The following is a 17973-nucleotide window of genomic DNA, read 5'->3' on the forward strand; positions in this document are numbered from 1 at the left end:
AGGATTTTCGTAAGTGCCTCCAAACCTTTGCAGAGTCATTGTAAGACCCGCCCTGTCTGAGCTCTGGAGAGGGACAGTCAAGCTCTTGCCTAAGCATTGGGATGCGACGACTTTTGGATATGGAAGCTCTGGACGCATGCTGTAGGTACTTCGTTCTCCGTACCGACTCTGAAACGACGCCAATCCCGACTCGGGAATTGACACTTTGTACCTTAATTACCTAAGTACTTCGTATGTATCCGTACATGGGACCGAATCCGAGCAAGAAGTACAGAATTCTTTCCCGCTCTTCGGATTGGACTTGAGAAAGGGTGCATGAAATCACCGAAAAGTACCTCGTCTCGTCGTCTCGTCGTCTCGTCGTCTCGTTAAAGGTACAACGTCAGCACAAAGATCCGTCGTTTCAATATTCGCCAGGTATCTACATGTCGTCATGAAGTACCGGTACACGAATACTGGTACGACTACCGGTACGATACCTTGGCTGTGGTGGATTCCTGTCAGGAACCACTCCCCAACCTTCAACGGCCCGCTACTTTTTGGGCCCTACTAGGGCGCCCGTACAGATAAGTATTTTGCCCGTAATGTGGTGGGGCCCGCCAAGCATGATTAGTGACCTAAGTACTAACCTATTTTATATATACACTTTAGGTACCTAAACACATAGATACAGTAGTAGAGAGTTAATTAAAGGGCAAACATAAACTAAAGTACTAAACCACTATAATAACTATCGCGAACTATCACGATAACCCTAGGATTTAAGAATAGCTATCACGGCCTTAATTTCCTCTATCTCGTTCTCTCCTTCCTGTCGACTAAGCGTCTCTTCCTTAGCATGCCTCACTAACGCATCCAATTTACCCTTAAACTCAGCAGAAATAAGCTCTAAATTATATTCCTTAGAGTCAGGCTCAGGCTCCTCGTTAACCTCCGCTAGGGCCTCGAAAACCCGGGCAAATTACCGAGGTGCCTGTATACCAGGCTCGTATAGAGTTAAGGTAGGGGGGGCTATTACGAGTAGGAGGGTATCGCGTCGCTCCTCTATAGCCGCGATTTCAAAGCTTAAGGGAAGCCGTTTAGTACTATTCTTCCCTTCGCCCTTTTTCTTTCCCGTACTGGATATCGTAACGGCGCCTTTTAGGCGGCCTTTTCCCCGTACTACTATAGGTTTAAGGGGACTAAGGGCAGGAGGCGGAAGCGTGGTACTAGCAGTTATATTATAACGATTCTATCGTTAGTGCCGATTAATTAACGCGATACTAAGCGGTTTGGAGTCGCAGTGGTGGTTAAATAGTATATGTTAGTAAGGCAGGCCGAGGGAGGTCGTTATAGCGTAAGGCCTATAAGGCCCCGGTAGCTATAGTCGCGATAGCTCCTTTTAACGTACCTTTTCTAAGGTAATAAGCTTGATCTTAAGCCGTTCGAGTACCTATAGGATAACCTGTTAATTGATAAGGCTAAAGAGAACTCTAGCTATAGGAAAGTCCACTCTATTAATTCGGCGTTACCTCTCCAGAACTAGATCCGCCCGCTAATTACTCTAGTATAACGTTAAGCTACGGAAAATAGTTACTAAGTCATCTATAGAGGAGTAGAGATACCGTTTAAGGCTAGCGTGGGAAGACTCTACGATAGAGGTGGTTTTATTACTAAAATAGGGCACCTTATTCACGAAGTAATCCACGATCTTTTCCTTAAAAGGATTAATCTAGGTTCCTACGTAGTAATTAACTGCGTTTTCTGGGTGCTTTCCTTATTACTTAAAACCTCTAAGTCGCTCTGCGAATACCTCGACTATTAGGCTTAAAATTAACGAATTCCAGTCCTTTAAAAAGGCGTGGAAGCTTGGGTGGCATTTAACCCTGCCACTAGCTAGCCTTATAGGCTTCGGGAAAAAGGCCTTGGTCCTTACCAGCACGTTCATGTTAATATGCCAACGGCATAGAATATTGGTAACCGATCTTAAGCTTATGTATGATTTTAGGGCGTTTATTAAGGCGAGCTCCCGATCCGTAATAATATACCGCGGTAACTATAAACCCTGGGCTAAGATATAATCGGCTAAAGCCTTAAGCGCCTAGGCGTACTAGGGCTCTTTTTCCCTATTTAGGAAAGTAATCCTAATTAAAAAGGACCTACGTAGCGGCGATATCCCGCAGAAATTAACTAACGGTATCTTAAACTTATTAGTTTTATAGGTTACGTCGATAACCAGGATATCGGGAGCTTATTATATAAGGGGAATTACTGACCTAGGCGCGATAAAGAGGTATTATATCCGGCTAAGTTAATTACGGCGATCGCGGTAGTAGAAGCTATCTTATACAGAGATTTACTAATAAATTAGTATGGATTTAAGTGTTTTATAGAGTAATAAGGACTTACCTCGTAGAGCCACTGGATTAGAGTCCTTCTAGTAAGCTCTTCGCGGCGGTGACGAGTAAGAAGGTTCGTGAGATCTGACCTCGTAACCTGGAGAACTTAGCCGCCTTTAGAAGATTCCGAGATACGGAGCTTTATTATAATCTCGCGGGGCCGAATACCGCTATTCTATATACTAACGATCTCGTCCTTATATATCGCGAGATTATAGGCGCGAAATCGACTAAATAAACTAGCTTTAACCTAGCCGTGGTTATAGTTTAACGGCTCGCCTCTGCCGCGCTTAACCATAGCCTCTATAACACACCCTCTAAGGGTATCATAACGGCGGAGGTTAACCGTAAAAGAACAGGCTATTATTTAGGTTATAGTCCTCCAGCGCTTTAATTCGTGGCTTAGGGTCTCTCGAGCTATCGGCGCCCTGCCTTTCCTATAGCGGTTCGTGATACGTATCGGCTACCTCCCACGGGGATACTATTCCTTTATAATAAGACTATAACCGTTCGAGTAGGCGTGGGTAGTAAGGGCTATAAAGCCCTCCTCGTGGGAAGTATAAACCTCGGAAGGTAGGCTAGAGCCGTAGGGTCGTTCTTCAGCCATTATAATCTGCTATATCGTGGGTTATTTTAGTGCCTTAATTAACGGTGTGCGAAAAAGACAGGTGAGTTAGTTAACTCTCTACTGCTGTATCTATGTGTTTGGGTACCTAAAGTGTATATACAAAATGGGTTGGTACTTAGGTCACTAATCATACTTGGCGGGCCCCACTATATTACGGGCAAAATACTCATCTGTACGGGCGCCCTAGTAGGGCCCTACTTTTTTTGCCGCGCCCTTCTTCCATTTCCAGCACCACGCATCATTCATCATCATCGTCCACGAGGGGCAGCTTTTCGCTCGAAACCGCCATTTAACTTCTTGTCACTACTCCTTTGACATTATTACTTTATGCTTTTTAATATCCCGTCCTAATTCCCCTTCTTCCCTTCGAGAAAGCACTTAGCTAGCCTTCCCCGTACGCCGCCTTGTTCCTCAGCCTCGCCGTCAAGGGAAACAGTCGCCTGTGGCTTTTGCTTCCTCCTTAGTCCGCCAGACCTCTGCTCGCATTGTAATTGTATGTTCTTGCTCTTTCCTTTCCCTTTCTGTGTCTTCCTTTACTCGCCTAACCGCTTCCTGCTCTTTCCGCTCCGAATCGAGCAAACCTGCCAGCTCCGTCGCGTCCGGGCCTTTTTATTTTTATTTTTTTATCCCAAAACTGACATGATCGGCCTTGCGTCTCACAGGATCAACAACATATTCGGGAACACAGCCTCTTCAACCCCGAAGCCACTTCACCGCGCGGCCGATTGCATCACTCATCGAAAAGAACTGCGAAACCATCGCGCGCCATTGTCCAAGCCCTACTCTACAATAGGCGACGTATATACCGATTCATGTCTTGGACAACTGTGGACACAACGTCGCTCCTTGATCGGTCCGCTCTCATCCGCCTCTCGCCGGCCTCTCGTCCTACGCTGCCGTCGACATGTTGAGTCCTCGGAGAGCAGTGGCGACAGCCGCCTTCTGTCTTATCGTCCTCTATCTGATTTTCTCTTCGCACTCCTCTTCACCCGCACCCGCACCCGCACCGATCCCGATCGTCAAGCCCGGTACCTCCGATGCGCCCGATACACAGCCAGAGACGCATCAAGACAATGGCCACAAGGCCAATGCCGAACAACCACCACCCCCCTCGTCCGACGAGACGGCCATCCAACGCATACGCAAACCGGTCGAAAAACAACAACCCATGATGGACATGTCCCAGCTGTCGCTCTACGACAAGCTGACCTATCAATTCCCGTACGACGTGGAAAGCAAGTTCCCCGCTTACATTTGGCAAACGTGGAAGCGCAACCCGCAGGATCCGAAATTCGAATTCGGCGATCAGGAGCAGAGCTGGACCGACCAGCACCCCGGTTTTGTCCACGAAGTCATCACGGATGACGTGGCCGTCCACTTCCTGCGCCTTCTCTACGCCTCGGTGCCCCAGGTGCTCGAGGCCTACGCCGCCCTGCCGCTGCCCGTGCTCAAGGCCGACTTCTTCCGCTACCTGATCCTGCTCGCCCGGGGCGGCATCTACTCGGACATCGACACGTACGCCATCCGGTCGGCGCTCGACTGGGTGCCGGGACGCATCCCGCGGTCGTCCATCGGCCTCGTCATCGGCATCGAGGCCGACCCGGACCGACCCGACTGGAAGGACTGGTACAGCCGGCGGATCCAGTTCTGCCAGTGGACGATCCAGGCGAAGCCGGGCCACCCGGTCCTGCGCGACGTCGTCGTGCGCATCACGGAGGAGACGCTGAAGAGGAAGAAGTCGGGGCAGCTGGGCCGGGTGGTGGACGCCGGGGTGGTCGAGTTCACGGGCCCGGCGGTCTGGACGGATGTTATTTTCGACTACTTCAACGACCCGCGGTACTTTGACATGGAGCAGTCGGCGGGCGCCATCGACTGGCGCAACTTTACGGGCATGGAGGCGTCGCGCAAGGTCGGCGATGTTATCGTGCTGCCCATCACGGGCTTCAGTCCGGGTGTCGGGCAGATGGGGGCCAAGGATATTGATGATCCCACGGCTTTTGTCAAGCATGAATTCCAGGGTGCGTTCTGCCAGTTCTCCATTTCACCCACCCTCTTTTTTTTTTTTGCGCTGCTTCCGAAAATGCTGACTTTTTGAGATGGCACTAGGTACCTGGAAGCCAGAGGAGCTGCGGCACATTGGCGAGATACAAGAGGGGAAAACCGACGGCGAAGCCCGCTAGTTGGCGATAGATGACGATGCGACGATTCTTTTCGTTTGGGTTCTGGCTCGATTGTTTTCGTTATACTGTTCATATTCAAGTGGAGTGACTCGACCATGTTCTCTCTTTCTTTTTTTTTCTCGAGCTTTCTTCTTTCTCCTTCAGCCCTGCGCGGACAGGCTCCGAACGAGGTTCAACCATCTTCTATTACACTACAGCCCGGCTGACATGGGTCGCTATGGAAAACGGTCGACCACACACTAGACTTTGGTTTTATTTGTGTTTTCACGACGCGACAGAGGTGTCCTTTGGAATTCCGGCGCAGAAAAATATCATCGATAGGGACATGGACTGGCTTTATGCAAGGGGGCTCAACTCCCTAGCCGGTGTCAGTACAGTCAGTACAGTCGTGACATGGTGCTGTGGTCGTACGAAAGGCCTCTGTACTGTAGCTGGCCTCCACCGATGGGAAAACAGGGACAACGGTGGGGCTGAAATAGGGGCTGAAATAGGGGCTGGGTTACCCCGCATTCCCTGTGCCATATCGGTTTAGCTTCCCCGCAATCAATCCCCATAGAAACCCCACAGCTAGGCGTGCGGAGTAAAGCAGCACCTGAGGGGAAGACGACAGGTTTCGCGGCCACCGACATGGAAGGTCGCCTCGGTTCTTCCTTCCCACCGGTAGCCGCTCCCAAACGCGGCTCACCTTTTATCTTTCATGCCCTCCCGGACCTGTTCCCCCCCCTCTCTTCCCCTTCTCTCCTTCAACTTCTCGCGCTCTCACACACTGTGTGACAACACCCTTTTTACCGCTCTCGAGTCTCGTCCTCGAACTTGGCATTTCATCATCCCCGTACGTCAGCGTATGCATCCCTAGCAACAAATCCCCCGACTCGGCACGCTACATTGGAAGGCCATGAGCTTCACATGCGTGGGCAGCGTGGTGTGGCCGCGCCTGGCTCCTTCGCCGTCGCGCGCCCGACTACGCATTCGAAATAGACGATGGAGCTCGGATTCATCAGCCTCTGCCTCCAGGTTTAGCATCAGAGGGGTCTCGGGATTGACGGAGAGCTTCTGTCTTGGTCCTAACCATGTCAGTCTGTCCTTTGTCCTTGTCCAGAGGCTTTTCATGTGCCCCCAGTCTCTCAGTCTCTCAGTCTCTCGTCTCTCAGTCTCTCGTCTCTCAGTCTCTCAGTCTCTCTGGTACTCTCCTAACCTCTTCGCCTATTTCTCCCTTTTAGCCACCATTACTTCCGCATACCATCCCCGAGCACTTTGCTTCCATTGTCTCGCAACACGGCGACAGGCCGGCCGTCGTATCCCGCACCCCTACCACTTCCTCGATCCCGGGCCTCTCATCAAACGTGCCCGCCGCCCAAGAGACCACACTCACATACGAAGAGCTGGATCTCCTTTCCAATCGCCTCGCTTCAGGTCTCCGTTCTCTCGGCGTAAAGAAGGGCGATCGCGTCGCCGTCAGCCTCGGCAACTGCGCCGAGTTCGCCGCCCTCACCTATGCCATCTTCAAACTGGGAGCCGTGCTCGTGCCCCTGAATCCTGGCTTCAACGTCCAGCAGGTCACCGCCGCCCTGGCCCACCTCGACGCAGAGCTTCTCATCATCGGTGCCGTTACCGACCTCCCCTATAAGCCTTGTCGTGGCAGAAGCAACGAGCCGCTCCTCCGTAGCCTTGTGCCCAATCTCCAAGGGGCCCGTCTCGAATCCCCCGGCGCCCCCTCTCTCAAGACCATCGTCTTGTTCGACAACCTCGCCTCCCACCCCCTTACGGAATTTCCCAGCATCAGTGAGTGTCGCACCCTGACCCCCTTCTCTCGCCTCCTCGAAGCATCTCGTCACCCTATCCGGCCCGATGCCCCGTTAGATCCATCCGACACCATCAACATCCAGTTCACCTCCGGCACCACCTCCACCCCCAAAGCGGCCATGCTCACGCATACCTCGATCCTCAACAACGGCTCCCTCATCGCCGGCCGCATGGGTCTCGTCCCCACCGACCGCATCGTCGTCCCTCCGCCGCTCTTCCACTGTTTCGGGTCCGTCCTGGGCTACATGGCCACCGCCACCACTGGCGCCGCCATCCTTTTCCCCTCCCCGGCCTTCGACCCGGTCGCCACCCTCCGCACACTCGCCGACCACGACGCCACTGGCCTCTACGGCGTGGCCACCATGTTCATCGCCGTGCTGGACGTCCTCGCCGCAGGGGGCGCGGTATCCCCCTCCGACCTCCCCAAGCACCTGACCAAGGGTATCGCCGCGGGAAGTTCGGTGCCCGAGTCCCTTATGCGTCGACTCTACGCCACCCTAGGCCTGCAAGACCTCGTGATCTGTTACGGTATGACCGAGACGAGTCCCGTGTCGTGCATGACCGCACCCTCGGACCCGTTCGTCCACCGCACAACCTCGGTGGGCCGGCCGCTCCCGCACACGGCGGTCAAGATGGTTGACCCGCACGACAGGTCCGTGGTCCTCCCAGTCGGGGAGCGGGGCGAGCTCGCAGCAGCCGGGTACCTCGTCATGAGGGGCTACTGGGGCGACGAGGCCCGGACCGCCGAGGTGCGCGTTACCGAGACGGATGGCCGGACCTGGGTCTACTCGGGCGACGAGGCGGTCATGGACGAGCGAGGGTACGTGTCCATCACGGGGCGGATCAAGGACCTCATCATCCGTGGCGGGGAGAACATCCACCCGCTGGAGATTGAGAATTGTCTTCTCCAGCATCCGCTTGTCGGTGACGCGTCGGCCGTGGGCGTGCCTGATGAGCGGTACGGGGAGAACGTGGCTGTTTTTATCGTCCCTGCCCACGGGGTCACCGTACGGGGCGGGGAAGAGGAGGAACCCGGGTCGGAGGAGCGGCAGGCTCAGCCGGCGAACGCGGAGAAGGTGTTGACAAAGGAGACGGTCAGGAGGTGGGTGAGGGAAGCCCTTTCTGGGCACCTGGTCCCGAAACACGTCTTTTGGATTGACGAGTACCCCAAGACGGCCAGCGGGAAGATCCAGAAATTCAAGCTGAGGAGCATGGCGAGGGAGAGGTTGGGCATCAAGGGGTAGAAGGAGCATACCCAAGGAACATCATGAGCGGGCCACATGCGTTTGCTTCAAGCTAGGCATCTGTATGTAGTGCCTTGGCAGCGCATATATCTTGCATGTAGTCTTTGTTGTGTATCTAGCCATGCCCTTCCATAGTATCTAGCCATGCCCTTCCATAGAACCCTGTATAGTCTTCCGGGGTTCTACCAATCTACCCATCATCTACCCTACCATGACACATATCTTCATCCCGTCATGAGTCGAGGATCAAGCAACGCCAACCACCCAGAGATAAATCCCAGACAGTTGAGCACAGTTCATCCTTCCCACCCAGCCAGATCGCTAATCATCCGCTTAATCCTCCTCTGCGTCCTGCCGAGCATCTCCTCCAGCTCCGCCCGTCTCCCCAGACTGACAACCGCGCCGCCCAGCTCCCTCGACTTCATCAAAAGAAAGACCCGCATGACGAGGATCCACTCGTCCCGGGAATCGATGCGGTAGTGCCCCACGACGCCGGACCCGGTGTACCCGTCGGGCCCCCCGCCGCGCGGGTCGGCGGTCTTGTCCTCCTTGGCGAGCTGGTGCACCTCGACGGCCTGCTCGAGGCACAGGGAGAGGCGCTCGATGACGAGGGCGATGATCATGGAGGTGGCCTTGGGGGTGGGGCAGCGGTCGCAGGCGAGCCAGGCGCGGAGCTGGGAGAGGTGGGCCTTTTGGATGGTCAGGATGACGTCGGCGGGGTCTTCGCTGTTGTCGCGGAGCTCGAGCTCTTCGAGGACGCGGACGGCGGAGGAGGCGCAGGTGCAGTTTGCGGTGGTGGTGGTGGTGGTGGTGGAGGAGGAGGAGGAGGAGGAGGAGGAGGGGGGGGGGATTGGTGTGGGTAGGAGGACGGGCCGTGTTTGTGAGGGTGTTGTTGCTGAGTCCTGGCCTGCTGTTGTGGACGTGTTGGTGAAATTCGGCATGTCGGTGTTGTCAAAGGGGAGGAAGTCGGGAGATAGCAACTCTTCGAGGACTGGGTTGGGGGGGGGGGAATCGTCAGCTCATGTCATGCCAACTGTCACATCGGTCTGACGGGACGGCTTAGCCAAGACTGACCAAAGTCAAAGTTGTCTACATCACTGTTCGAGTTGGAGGAGGAGTCTTTAGAGGCGAGACTGTAGGGTGGGGTCTCGAGGTAGACAAGCAGGGAGTCGATATTCATGCTCTCGAGGTTTTGCGGGTGTATACGTGACGAGGAGAGATCAGGATGATGACCTCCCATTTCGATATCCGTGTCGGTCTCGGTAGAGGCCATGATGGAAGGTTGCCCCGGATCAGTGCGAGACGATGAACCGGGGCGGCTGCATGTGCCCCCCCGGGAGGCTGCACTGTCATCGTGCTGGCTGGACGGCCCCGGTAATGGCTGCTGGGCGGGAGCCTGGTCAGCGTTGCTGGTACCCATGTTGGTGGTGCTGATGTCGGCCGAGTGAGTGTCTCGTCCATGTCGATTCGGGAGGTTGCTGTTGGTTGCCGCTCGTCTTCTCCATGGCGCGCCGCGCTCGCTGGACGCCGGATACTCGCAGCGGATACCGCTTGCCGCGCATTTTGCGCAGCCTGTCCTGTCTCCTGTACATTTCACCTATAGCCGAGAGAGAAATAGGGGTCAATTATTGATGAAAAACGGCGGCGGTGGAAGTGTTGGTGATGGACAACCGCGCGAACCTTCTTTGCACGACACTCTATACATGCCAGTCTGGCCGGTCGTCGTCCGCCGAAGTTCTGGTTACTCGTGGGCACAACTATAATATCATCATCTTGCCCACCCTTGTTATAGGAAAGCGTGGCAAACATGTCGGGGCGGGTCGGGTCGTGGACCTGGGACCCGGGGGGGGGGAATGGCAATCTTAGAACAGGCTTAGCAGGCGGTGCGAGTCGAGCATGACAACCTGACAAGACGATCAGGATATATTGATCATATCAGAATAGGGTTAGGCTCCAGACTAACAGGCAATGATTATCTGATCAGTCTCTTATATACTGAAGCCAAGTCTGAGGGGAAATCAGGGGATTATCGTGCTGGAGCCGCGTCAACATTCAAGGGGACAGCCAAGAGACCAGACCGGAGTTGAGGCCACTCAAACGAGGGGTGGGTGAAATGGTGGTGTGGCCATGTGGCTTCTCGCCACTCTCGCGGGCTGTTGTGAACATGAAGGTTGTGAGCTTGATCGGTACTGGACCCCTTCAATGGCGTTACAACTTACCACCCCCCCCTCCCTCTCCACATCTTTGCCTCCGGGTTTCTTATGGCGACGGAGGAACAGGAGGCCGCATCCCGGGACCGGCAGGCAAATAGTTCGTCCGACTGTTGAGAGCAGCAGAGATCAGCAGAGGCCATTACTCCAGATTCCCAGAGTCGAAGAGGGTTCGCTAGGCATGACCACTGACCAGGGCTGTCGATAGATGCAGCTTTGGCTGCAGTTCGGTATCGGAGATCCAACGAGGTAACGCCGACTGCGGCGCCACACGCGCATCGGGGGGTTCCGCCCATAAGAATGAATTGACGTGCATTTTGTTCAAGCGATCTTGACGAAATAATAAGCGGGCTTCCGCATACACGATAATACGACGACGGCACCACGGCACGATGTATGGAGTAATAAAGAAAGGCAGTGAGTTTATCAGGGGCCAGGGCGGGCCGCGCAGGAATCCTTCAGACTTCTTCGCCATGTGGCTAAAGGACCCTGGGTTATCATTGATCTTCGCGATGGGCTGATCTTTGGGATTGGCCAATTGTGTGAAACGATTTGCTCCTGCATGGACTGCATGCTTGTATGGTAGCATCTGCCATCTGGGGAATGGTCAAGTGGTTTGGGGGTTGTAAGGTTGTAATGGTTGTTGCGAGTCGCCAAGCAGTCTATTTCAGATCGAGGAGGAGGCAAAGTAACCCCAGGCATATCGCATCATGCACATCGTTCATGGTGTCTTATATTTTTAGTTCTTACCCGTGGTTTGCGGCTGAGACTTGTACATCAAGCCGAAGGGGGGGGAGGGCGCGAAGCCGAAAAGGAGACAAGGGCGTGCGGAAAGATAATAAACAGGCGGGACGGGACGGGACCGGAAGGCTTGGAGCCGGTCACCGGGGTTGCATTCTCGCTTGTTTCCAACGGTCTACGTCCTAATGAACTTTGCTCGTCGTCGTAGCCTTCGTGGGCAGCATCACAGCGGAAAGTAGGCGGACGAGTCAATTATCCAGGGACGTGATTGAACGGTTAGGCTATCTAGACAGACGACAGTCAAGTCCCTTTAGTAGTACTAGTATGAACAGTGGCCGGCGGCAGTGTAAGACGGGCAGATTGTAAATGCAAGTCGGCTAAGATGCCACTGAGCCTGCTATCGACATTTCTAGACCGCTGAAAGCTGCTAGACCCTATCTAGATAGACACAAGCTTTGCCCCAGCTGAACATTGTCTCAGGTCTGGAGTCTGCATGCTGTATGTAGGGTCAAATGTTGGTGTTGCCCCCTATTCCCCAACCATATGTTACGCAGATCGGAGTTCAGGGTTCTACAGCGTATCTTCTTTCGTCTCCCCCCCACAGAAGCAGCACCGCAGCAGCAGCAGGGCCAAGTAAAGCAACGATGGAGGCAAGGCCCAGCCCATAAAGCCCCAGCCGTGTCCAAGTCAAGGGGGCAAGCCGATCCTCCTGTGCCAACTTTAACGCCCAGATCAGCACCGAAGAATACCCAATCCACTGATCCCACTGCATGAAATTGAGGACCCCTGCGCCGATGCTCGAGGCGACCTCAGCATTGCGGGGAAACAAGAGGTTCATGGGTGCAAACTCGGAGCGAATAGCAGGCGTGAAGATGGCCGGAAACAGCTGGGTGCTCAGGGAGGTGGTGACAACGCCAACATGCACCAAGGCGCTGCCTACGAGGCAGAAGAGGTATACCCACCTCAGCGCCCCGAGGTAGGTGGCCTGACTCCTCGCAGGGCTGATGCTACCGGTACCAGGAGTGGCAGAGGCAGCCTCACCCTCACAGCCTGAAAGCTTGGGGAGATACCGAGTCAACAGAAGCTGCGAGAGCCCCACCCACACGGGAAACGGGGTCCAGATGGCGATGGCAGCCTGCTGTGATGCATATGTGGCCAGCCTGGGGGGTGGGAGACCTATCCAAATGCTGGGGACAACGAAGCCCAGGACTATTGAGAAGGGAAGGAATCGGAGATAACGCGCGGCAGCGGCCAGGACATGGGCCGACGCCGACGGTACTGGTGCTTTTCCCTTCTTTGTGGCGGCCGGTCTGGACGAATCTGGCGACTTGAGGCTGAGGAGATGCACGGCAAAGTAAATAGGACCGAAACAGCCCAGGGTGAGGTTGTGCATGAGGAGGATCCAGGGAAGCGTTCTGGAGGGTGGGTGGGGTATGAGAACCCGGCAGGTTAGCGGCAACTTCTACCAACACGCGGGTGAGATGGGGCAACGGGGAGGGAGGTGCGTGCAAATAAGGTAGCGGTTCGATGGCGCCCTATCCGAGTGGCTGCAGCTTTGCGGAATGGAGAGAGGGCCCCTCCGGGCCCTCCCCCCCTTTTTTTTCTCTTCTTTTTCTTCTCTCTCTCGTTTGTGTAACGGTGATATTGTACGAGTGATGCTGGAATGATGCTTACCTTCCAAGACAGTTTTTCTTGTTTTCGACTTTTGCACCCTCAACATAGACCAGAGTCCAGATGGCCACGAGTTGACCCAGGAAATAAACGCCCGCCAAGCTCGTTGCGGGATGGCTGCCGTCGACAGCTTGCCAGAAGAACAGCACCATGATTGTGTACCAGTTGTCAATTGGGGCGATCCCGGTGAAATGCAGCCGAAGAGGCACATCCGTGCCAGGGATCAGGGGGGTTTCCATTCCGCGCAGCTCGAGCATCCGACTCATCGTACCGTCCAGGACAGACATGCCCCATGTCGAGTAGAAAGCGAAGGCGGAAAGAGTTCCGAAGAGAACCACCAGAGGGGCATGACGGACTCGTGTAAGCGACTCCATGATGATGTGCTGCAAGGGGGCGGGGAGGGGGGGAGGAGGAGAAGGGGGGAGAGATAACGATGCACAGTCACGTATTGATAAGAGAAGGGGAGAGGAAACAGGATGTAGCTACTGGTTATGTGTGTCTGATAATGTATGTATGGTCCACAGGACACTCGTAGTTATGATAAGGGATGATGATGGAAAGTCATACTCGTACTCGGTAACCAAGGAACTGGCTCGCCAAAAATAGTCAAAATACATATAGTCGTCACTCGTTAGGCTTCGCTGGACTCGCTGGTGGGGCCTCGGGGGTGTGGGTGCGTAGGGTGCGTGGGGTGCGTGGGGTGCACATGGTTCCCGTACCCATTAGCGCCCGCTAAGAACCAGCGTGCCGGTCCGGCTTTTCCTAAAGGGGAAATCAGTCAGTGCTTGGCAGGTCCGAGCCGAACTACGCTAATGCGCGGTCTATGTATCTATGTATATATGCCGAGCCCTGTATCCGTCGGGTACCTTGTTATCCGTACCTTAGCTACCTTAGTTCTGAACCTGGGGTTTCTTTGGAGCCCTGGCCTGCTGCCCTATACGGGTGCGTATGGACCGCATAGTACTGTATTTTATTTCATGTTGTTCTACTCTATCTTACTTGATTCGCGGCAGAGAAGTATTCAGGAGAGGGCAAAGTAACAGAAGTCAAGGCTGGACGGCATTTCTACAAAGTACAGGTAGATAGATGCATGCGCCCCTCTATGGACTTGCATAATGTCGAGCTTCCGAGCCATTATCAACTTGAACAATATGTATAATGTCTACATGTATGCTATATGCGTGTAATATATGCGAAACAATACGTGAACGGCTCAAGACTAAGACTCGTATCTTTAATTTACATGTAGCCCGTTGAGGAAAACCAGACTCCGTACAGACGCACAAATCAGACGATTGTGAATTTGTGAGCCCACAACGACCTCTTGACAATAATATCATAATCACCGTGTAAGCCCGACGAGTTGGCCAGATTAAAGATACTGCTCGAGTTCCTTCTCCGTCCAATCCCAGATCTTATCGGCCACCGTATCGGCCAGCTTGTCGTTCTTGGTGAAATCCGACCCGGAACCCGTGATGCCAATGGGCTCGTAGTACTCGCCCGACTTGACGTCCTTGCTCACCGAGGCCCACAGCTGGTTCCTGACGCCCTGATCGATCGGGGTGACCACCTTGTTCGCGATGCGGCCCAGCAGCCGTATGGGCAGGGACGAGCCCGTGGCATTGTTCATCAGGTTCGTCCGCACCACGCCCGGGTGGATCGAGGCCAGCGTGAACCGGGGATACAGGGCCGCCATCTTCCTCACCCAGAGGATCTGTGCGAGCTTGCTCTGGCCGTAGCGTCCGTAAGGGCCGAGGTCCTCCGCCGTGGTCCTGAGCGTCTCGAGCCGCACGCCTTCGAGCTTGGGCGCGTACACGTGCCCGTGCGACGACAGCATGATGACGCGGACGTCGCTGTCCGGGATCTCGTTGGCCGTGTGCTCCAGCTTGGGGAGCAGGAGTTTGGCCAGGAGGGCGTGCCCGAGGTAGTTGGTGCCGAACTGGAGCTCGTAGCCGTCCTTGGTGAGCCCCGGCGGGGCGGCCATGACGCCTGCGTTGAGCATGAGGATGTCGAGACGGTCCGCCTCGGCCAGGAACACGGCGGCTGCCTTCTTGACGGATTCCATCGACGAGAGGTCGAGCTCTAGGACCTTGATGGGTGCATGTGCCGCCGGGTCCTGACCTTTCCCCCGGCTCGTGCTCTCCAATTTGAGCTGTTTCTGGATCTCATCGACGGCTGCCCTGGCCTTGTCGAGGTTGCGAGCGGCCAGCCAGATCTGGGCGGGACGGTGGCGTGCATACTCGAGGACGCACTGCTTCCCCAGGCCGATGTTGGCTCCTGTTACCAGAATCACCTTCCCATCGAGGGCCGGGATGTCGCGCGCCTGGTTAAACGGAGCGGATTTCTTGCCCATATTCATGATATCTCTGTTCTATGCGGCATATACGAGATGCGAGGTGGCGTGGGTGGCGTCTGTGTATATGGTCAAAGGATGCGAGTTGTCTTGGCTTGGTAAATTATTACCAGCAAAGCATTGGTAAGCTGGTCGAAGGATCTTGCGTTTGGTGTGGGATGCTAAATACCTAGATTAGTCGGAATTCGGGGGCTTCCAACGACGGACGTCCAGGGGTCCAGACTACGGCCTCGGAAGCTTGAATTTGCCCGCAAATCCGAAGAAGTGATCCAGGGGGACTTTGCGTGGGTTTGACCCGTCACCGTACCGGCCTTCGATCATTCGACGTTTGGCTGCTGTGTAACAAACAAAGAAAGAAGAGTTATGACTGCATAAGCAAGCACGAGCATCTGGTTGGCTGCAGCAACGTTGGTTCGAGACCAACAACTGAACTAGGATATCCCGTAGGCCGGAGTCGGCCAAGCGTGCTGTGTTTGTTGGGAATTATCTTGGGATCAAATGTTCAGGGGACCGGGGTCAACCACACCACCCGGATAAAGTGAGACTCAACATTTTCCAGCTTTTGACTCTTGAGGGGCGGCTGAGCCTGCTGTAATTACTGGCTGCCGTATACCGTACGCGGCGCGTGCGTGTAAAAAGGGGTTGAGAGTAGAGGCTGGCACCATCGGGACGCGGGGACGCACAACCCAAGTTACCCAACACACTTTGGAGAATATTCTACCATGAAGAATAGCTAGGTAATTACATGTACTGATTACCGCAAGCATGAGGCATGGTTGGGCATGTTGATTCTTGGTTCTCAGCCGGGTATAGTCGGAATTAGCCCCTCTAACCCCGAAGAAATGCTCGCGCATCGCATCTCTTGGGCCTTGGCCCTTGGCTGACTCTTGGCCCTTGGCTGACTCTTGGCCCTTGGATCTTAGAGGCTAAGACGAGACAGCATAAAGGGGCAGATCCAGGCCCAGGAAGTTTCCTTCCACAAGTACTGAGCTAGTTTATCTATCCTGCTGCATTGTACGACACGACTCAGCCTCCAATGAAGATGCCCGACGGGTGACGGAGTATTACAGCCACCAACAGACTGATGTGGCTTCTTTTACGACGATCCCTTCAAGTTGTAACTGGCGTAACTAGCTCTTTGTTTTTCAGGTCAAATCAGCCCAGAGCCCAGAGCCCAGCCCAGAGATGATTCCAAGGGCCTTTTGGTGCTACACTGCCCTACGGTCCTACCCCAGGGCCCAGCTCAAGGGGACGATGCCACGTTACCACGCGAGAGCGGTTTGCTACCACACACATGTCCACGCACGTGTAGTTCTGCATAGAAACGTTTGACGGTGTGCACGACGTCGTGCGCATGAAGATCTTCAATCTTGCCTTTCAGAAAATACCATTGAAACCGACGATCAATGCCAAATGGCATGCTACTTCAATAGTTAAACTCCTGGCCCACCAGCTTCTCGCTCAGCTTCCACAATCTCTCAGCTTCCGTTGAGCTCGTAGCCCAGGGCTTGACACTGTCGTCCCACAAATTCGCAAGCTGGCAGTCCTCCAAGTAGGAGCCATTATGGGCTATTAATCGAATGTTCATGTTAGTAATGTCCCTTGGACACACCCCGACATGAGGTCACAGAATATCAGGCTCTCGTAATACTGACCTGCTATCTCCGGATCGAAAGATGCGTATACGTGCGTCGCTGTACCCTCGTCGGGGGGAACAAAGGGGAAGGTTGTCCTCCAACCTCGGGCATTTCCCAAGTCACGGTGGACTTGGACTGTCGGCAACACTTTAGCTGTCTCTCCCTTTCTGTTGTTTCAATGTTCTCTCTCACAAGTGACAAAAGCAGACGGACTTACGCAAGGTTCCAAAATCAGCCTCCCAGTTAATGTGATCGCCAATATGTGTAGTGATATTTCCCGGATGCAGACTGAAGGCTAGGAGGTTGCGCTTCGGACCCAGCTTCTCAGCCAAGGAGATGGCCATGAGCATGTTAGCCGTCTTGGACTGCCCGTAAGCCCGCCATTTGTTGTACGTCTCCCCATCCTAACTCGAGGGTGGAGCTGTTAGCGTGGGCAGCCCCAGTATACGTTTTTACCGGTAGTAGACCGTAGAGTTATGGTAAAACCCGCCCTGAAATTATAGTCGGCAAAGCGGACCGGACACAGCTGATGACCGTCGCTGCTGACCATGACAATCCGAGGGGACGACGAGGCGAGAATCTTGTCCATGATGAGGTTGGTGAACAGAAACGGACCCAGATGATTCGTCGCGAATTGACTCTCGTACCCGTCCGGCGAGAGTGCGAATTCGGTGGCCATAATGCCTGCATTGTTGACCACGACGTCGATGCGGGGGACATCGGCCCATCCGTTTACCGTGGCAGCGGCAGCCCGGACGGCGGAGAGGGAGCAGAGATCCAACTGGAGAATGCGCGTTTCTGTAGACGGAGACGCCGCGGACCCTGCGACTTCGTCTGCCGTTGCCTGAGCCTTGGTTACATTGCGCCCGGCCAGGACGAGAAGAGAAGGGTGCGAGGCTGCTATGGCCTTGACGAAGGCGGACCCCAGACCGTACTGTGAGACACCTGTGACCAGCACCACCTTTCCCGCTATATGAGGAGCGTAGAGGCGGGCGAGGTCACTGGCCCTCTTGCGAGTAGGCTCCTCTTTCGTGCTGGAAGCCATGAATGGTAGGCCGCAGATCTCGATCTCCGGGTGACGTGGGACGAATGCTGGCCGTAGGATCACACACGGCTCAGAAAGAAGAA

The 17973-nt window shown here is 54.6% G+C and overlaps 5 protein-coding genes across 5 annotated transcripts; 2 read left to right on the forward strand and 3 right to left on the reverse strand.

The window, feature by feature from the left end:
* Window positions 1-3734: 3734 nt before the first annotated feature.
* Window positions 3735-5375, forward strand: SODALDRAFT_111889 (glycosyltransferase family 32 protein). Its single transcript, XM_028606555.1, has 2 exons — window positions 3735-5024; window positions 5113-5375. The coding sequence occupies exons 1-2, from the start codon at window positions 3911-3913 to the stop codon at window positions 5184-5186; spliced, it is 1188 nt and encodes a 395-aa protein (XP_028468899.1). The 5' UTR covers window positions 3735-3910; the 3' UTR covers window positions 5187-5375.
* A 480-nt stretch (window positions 5376-5855) lies between these two features.
* SODALDRAFT_330812 (short-chain-fatty-acid-CoA ligase) lies at window positions 5856-8443 on the forward strand. The gene is made up of 2 exons (XM_028611296.1): window positions 5856-6258; window positions 6407-8443. Exons 1-2 carry the CDS (start codon window positions 6082-6084, stop codon window positions 8231-8233), a joined length of 2004 nt encoding a protein of 667 aa, XP_028468900.1. The 5' UTR covers window positions 5856-6081; the 3' UTR covers window positions 8234-8443.
* A 3255-nt stretch (window positions 8444-11698) lies between these two features.
* Window positions 11699-13245, reverse strand: SODALDRAFT_349169 (hypothetical protein). Its single transcript, XM_028613411.1, has 2 exons — window positions 12859-13245; window positions 11699-12599 (listed from the first exon to the last, which is right to left on the reverse strand). The coding sequence occupies exons 1-2, from the start codon at window positions 13227-13229 to the stop codon at window positions 11747-11749; spliced, it is 1224 nt and encodes a 407-aa protein (XP_028468901.1). The 5' UTR covers window positions 13230-13245; the 3' UTR covers window positions 11699-11746.
* A 767-nt stretch (window positions 13246-14012) lies between these two features.
* SODALDRAFT_330813 (retinol dehydrogenase 14) lies at window positions 14013-15457 on the reverse strand. The gene is made up of 2 exons (XM_028611297.1): window positions 15387-15457; window positions 14013-15315 (listed from the first exon to the last, which is right to left on the reverse strand). The coding sequence occupies exon 2, from the start codon at window positions 15206-15208 to the stop codon at window positions 14228-14230; it is 981 nt and encodes a 326-aa protein (XP_028468902.1). The 5' UTR covers window positions 15209-15315; window positions 15387-15457; the 3' UTR covers window positions 14013-14227.
* A 1123-nt stretch (window positions 15458-16580) lies between these two features.
* SODALDRAFT_307652 (retinol dehydrogenase 13) lies at window positions 16581-17891 on the reverse strand (the record flags this gene model as incomplete). The annotated part of the gene is made up of 4 exons (XM_028609071.1): window positions 16581-16777; window positions 16864-16980; window positions 17063-17249; window positions 17294-17891. Coding segments are annotated over 4 exons (1045 nt in total), but the record flags the coding sequence as incomplete, so codon positions are not given.
* Between the last annotated feature and the right edge of the window lie 82 nt (window positions 17892-17973).

This window comes from Sodiomyces alkalinus (genome assembly GCF_003711515.1).
Source record: "Sodiomyces alkalinus F11 unplaced genomic scaffold SODALscaffold_2, whole genome shotgun sequence".
In the NCBI taxonomy this organism is placed as follows: Eukaryota; Fungi; Ascomycota; class Sordariomycetes; order Glomerellales; family Plectosphaerellaceae; genus Sodiomyces; species Sodiomyces alkalinus.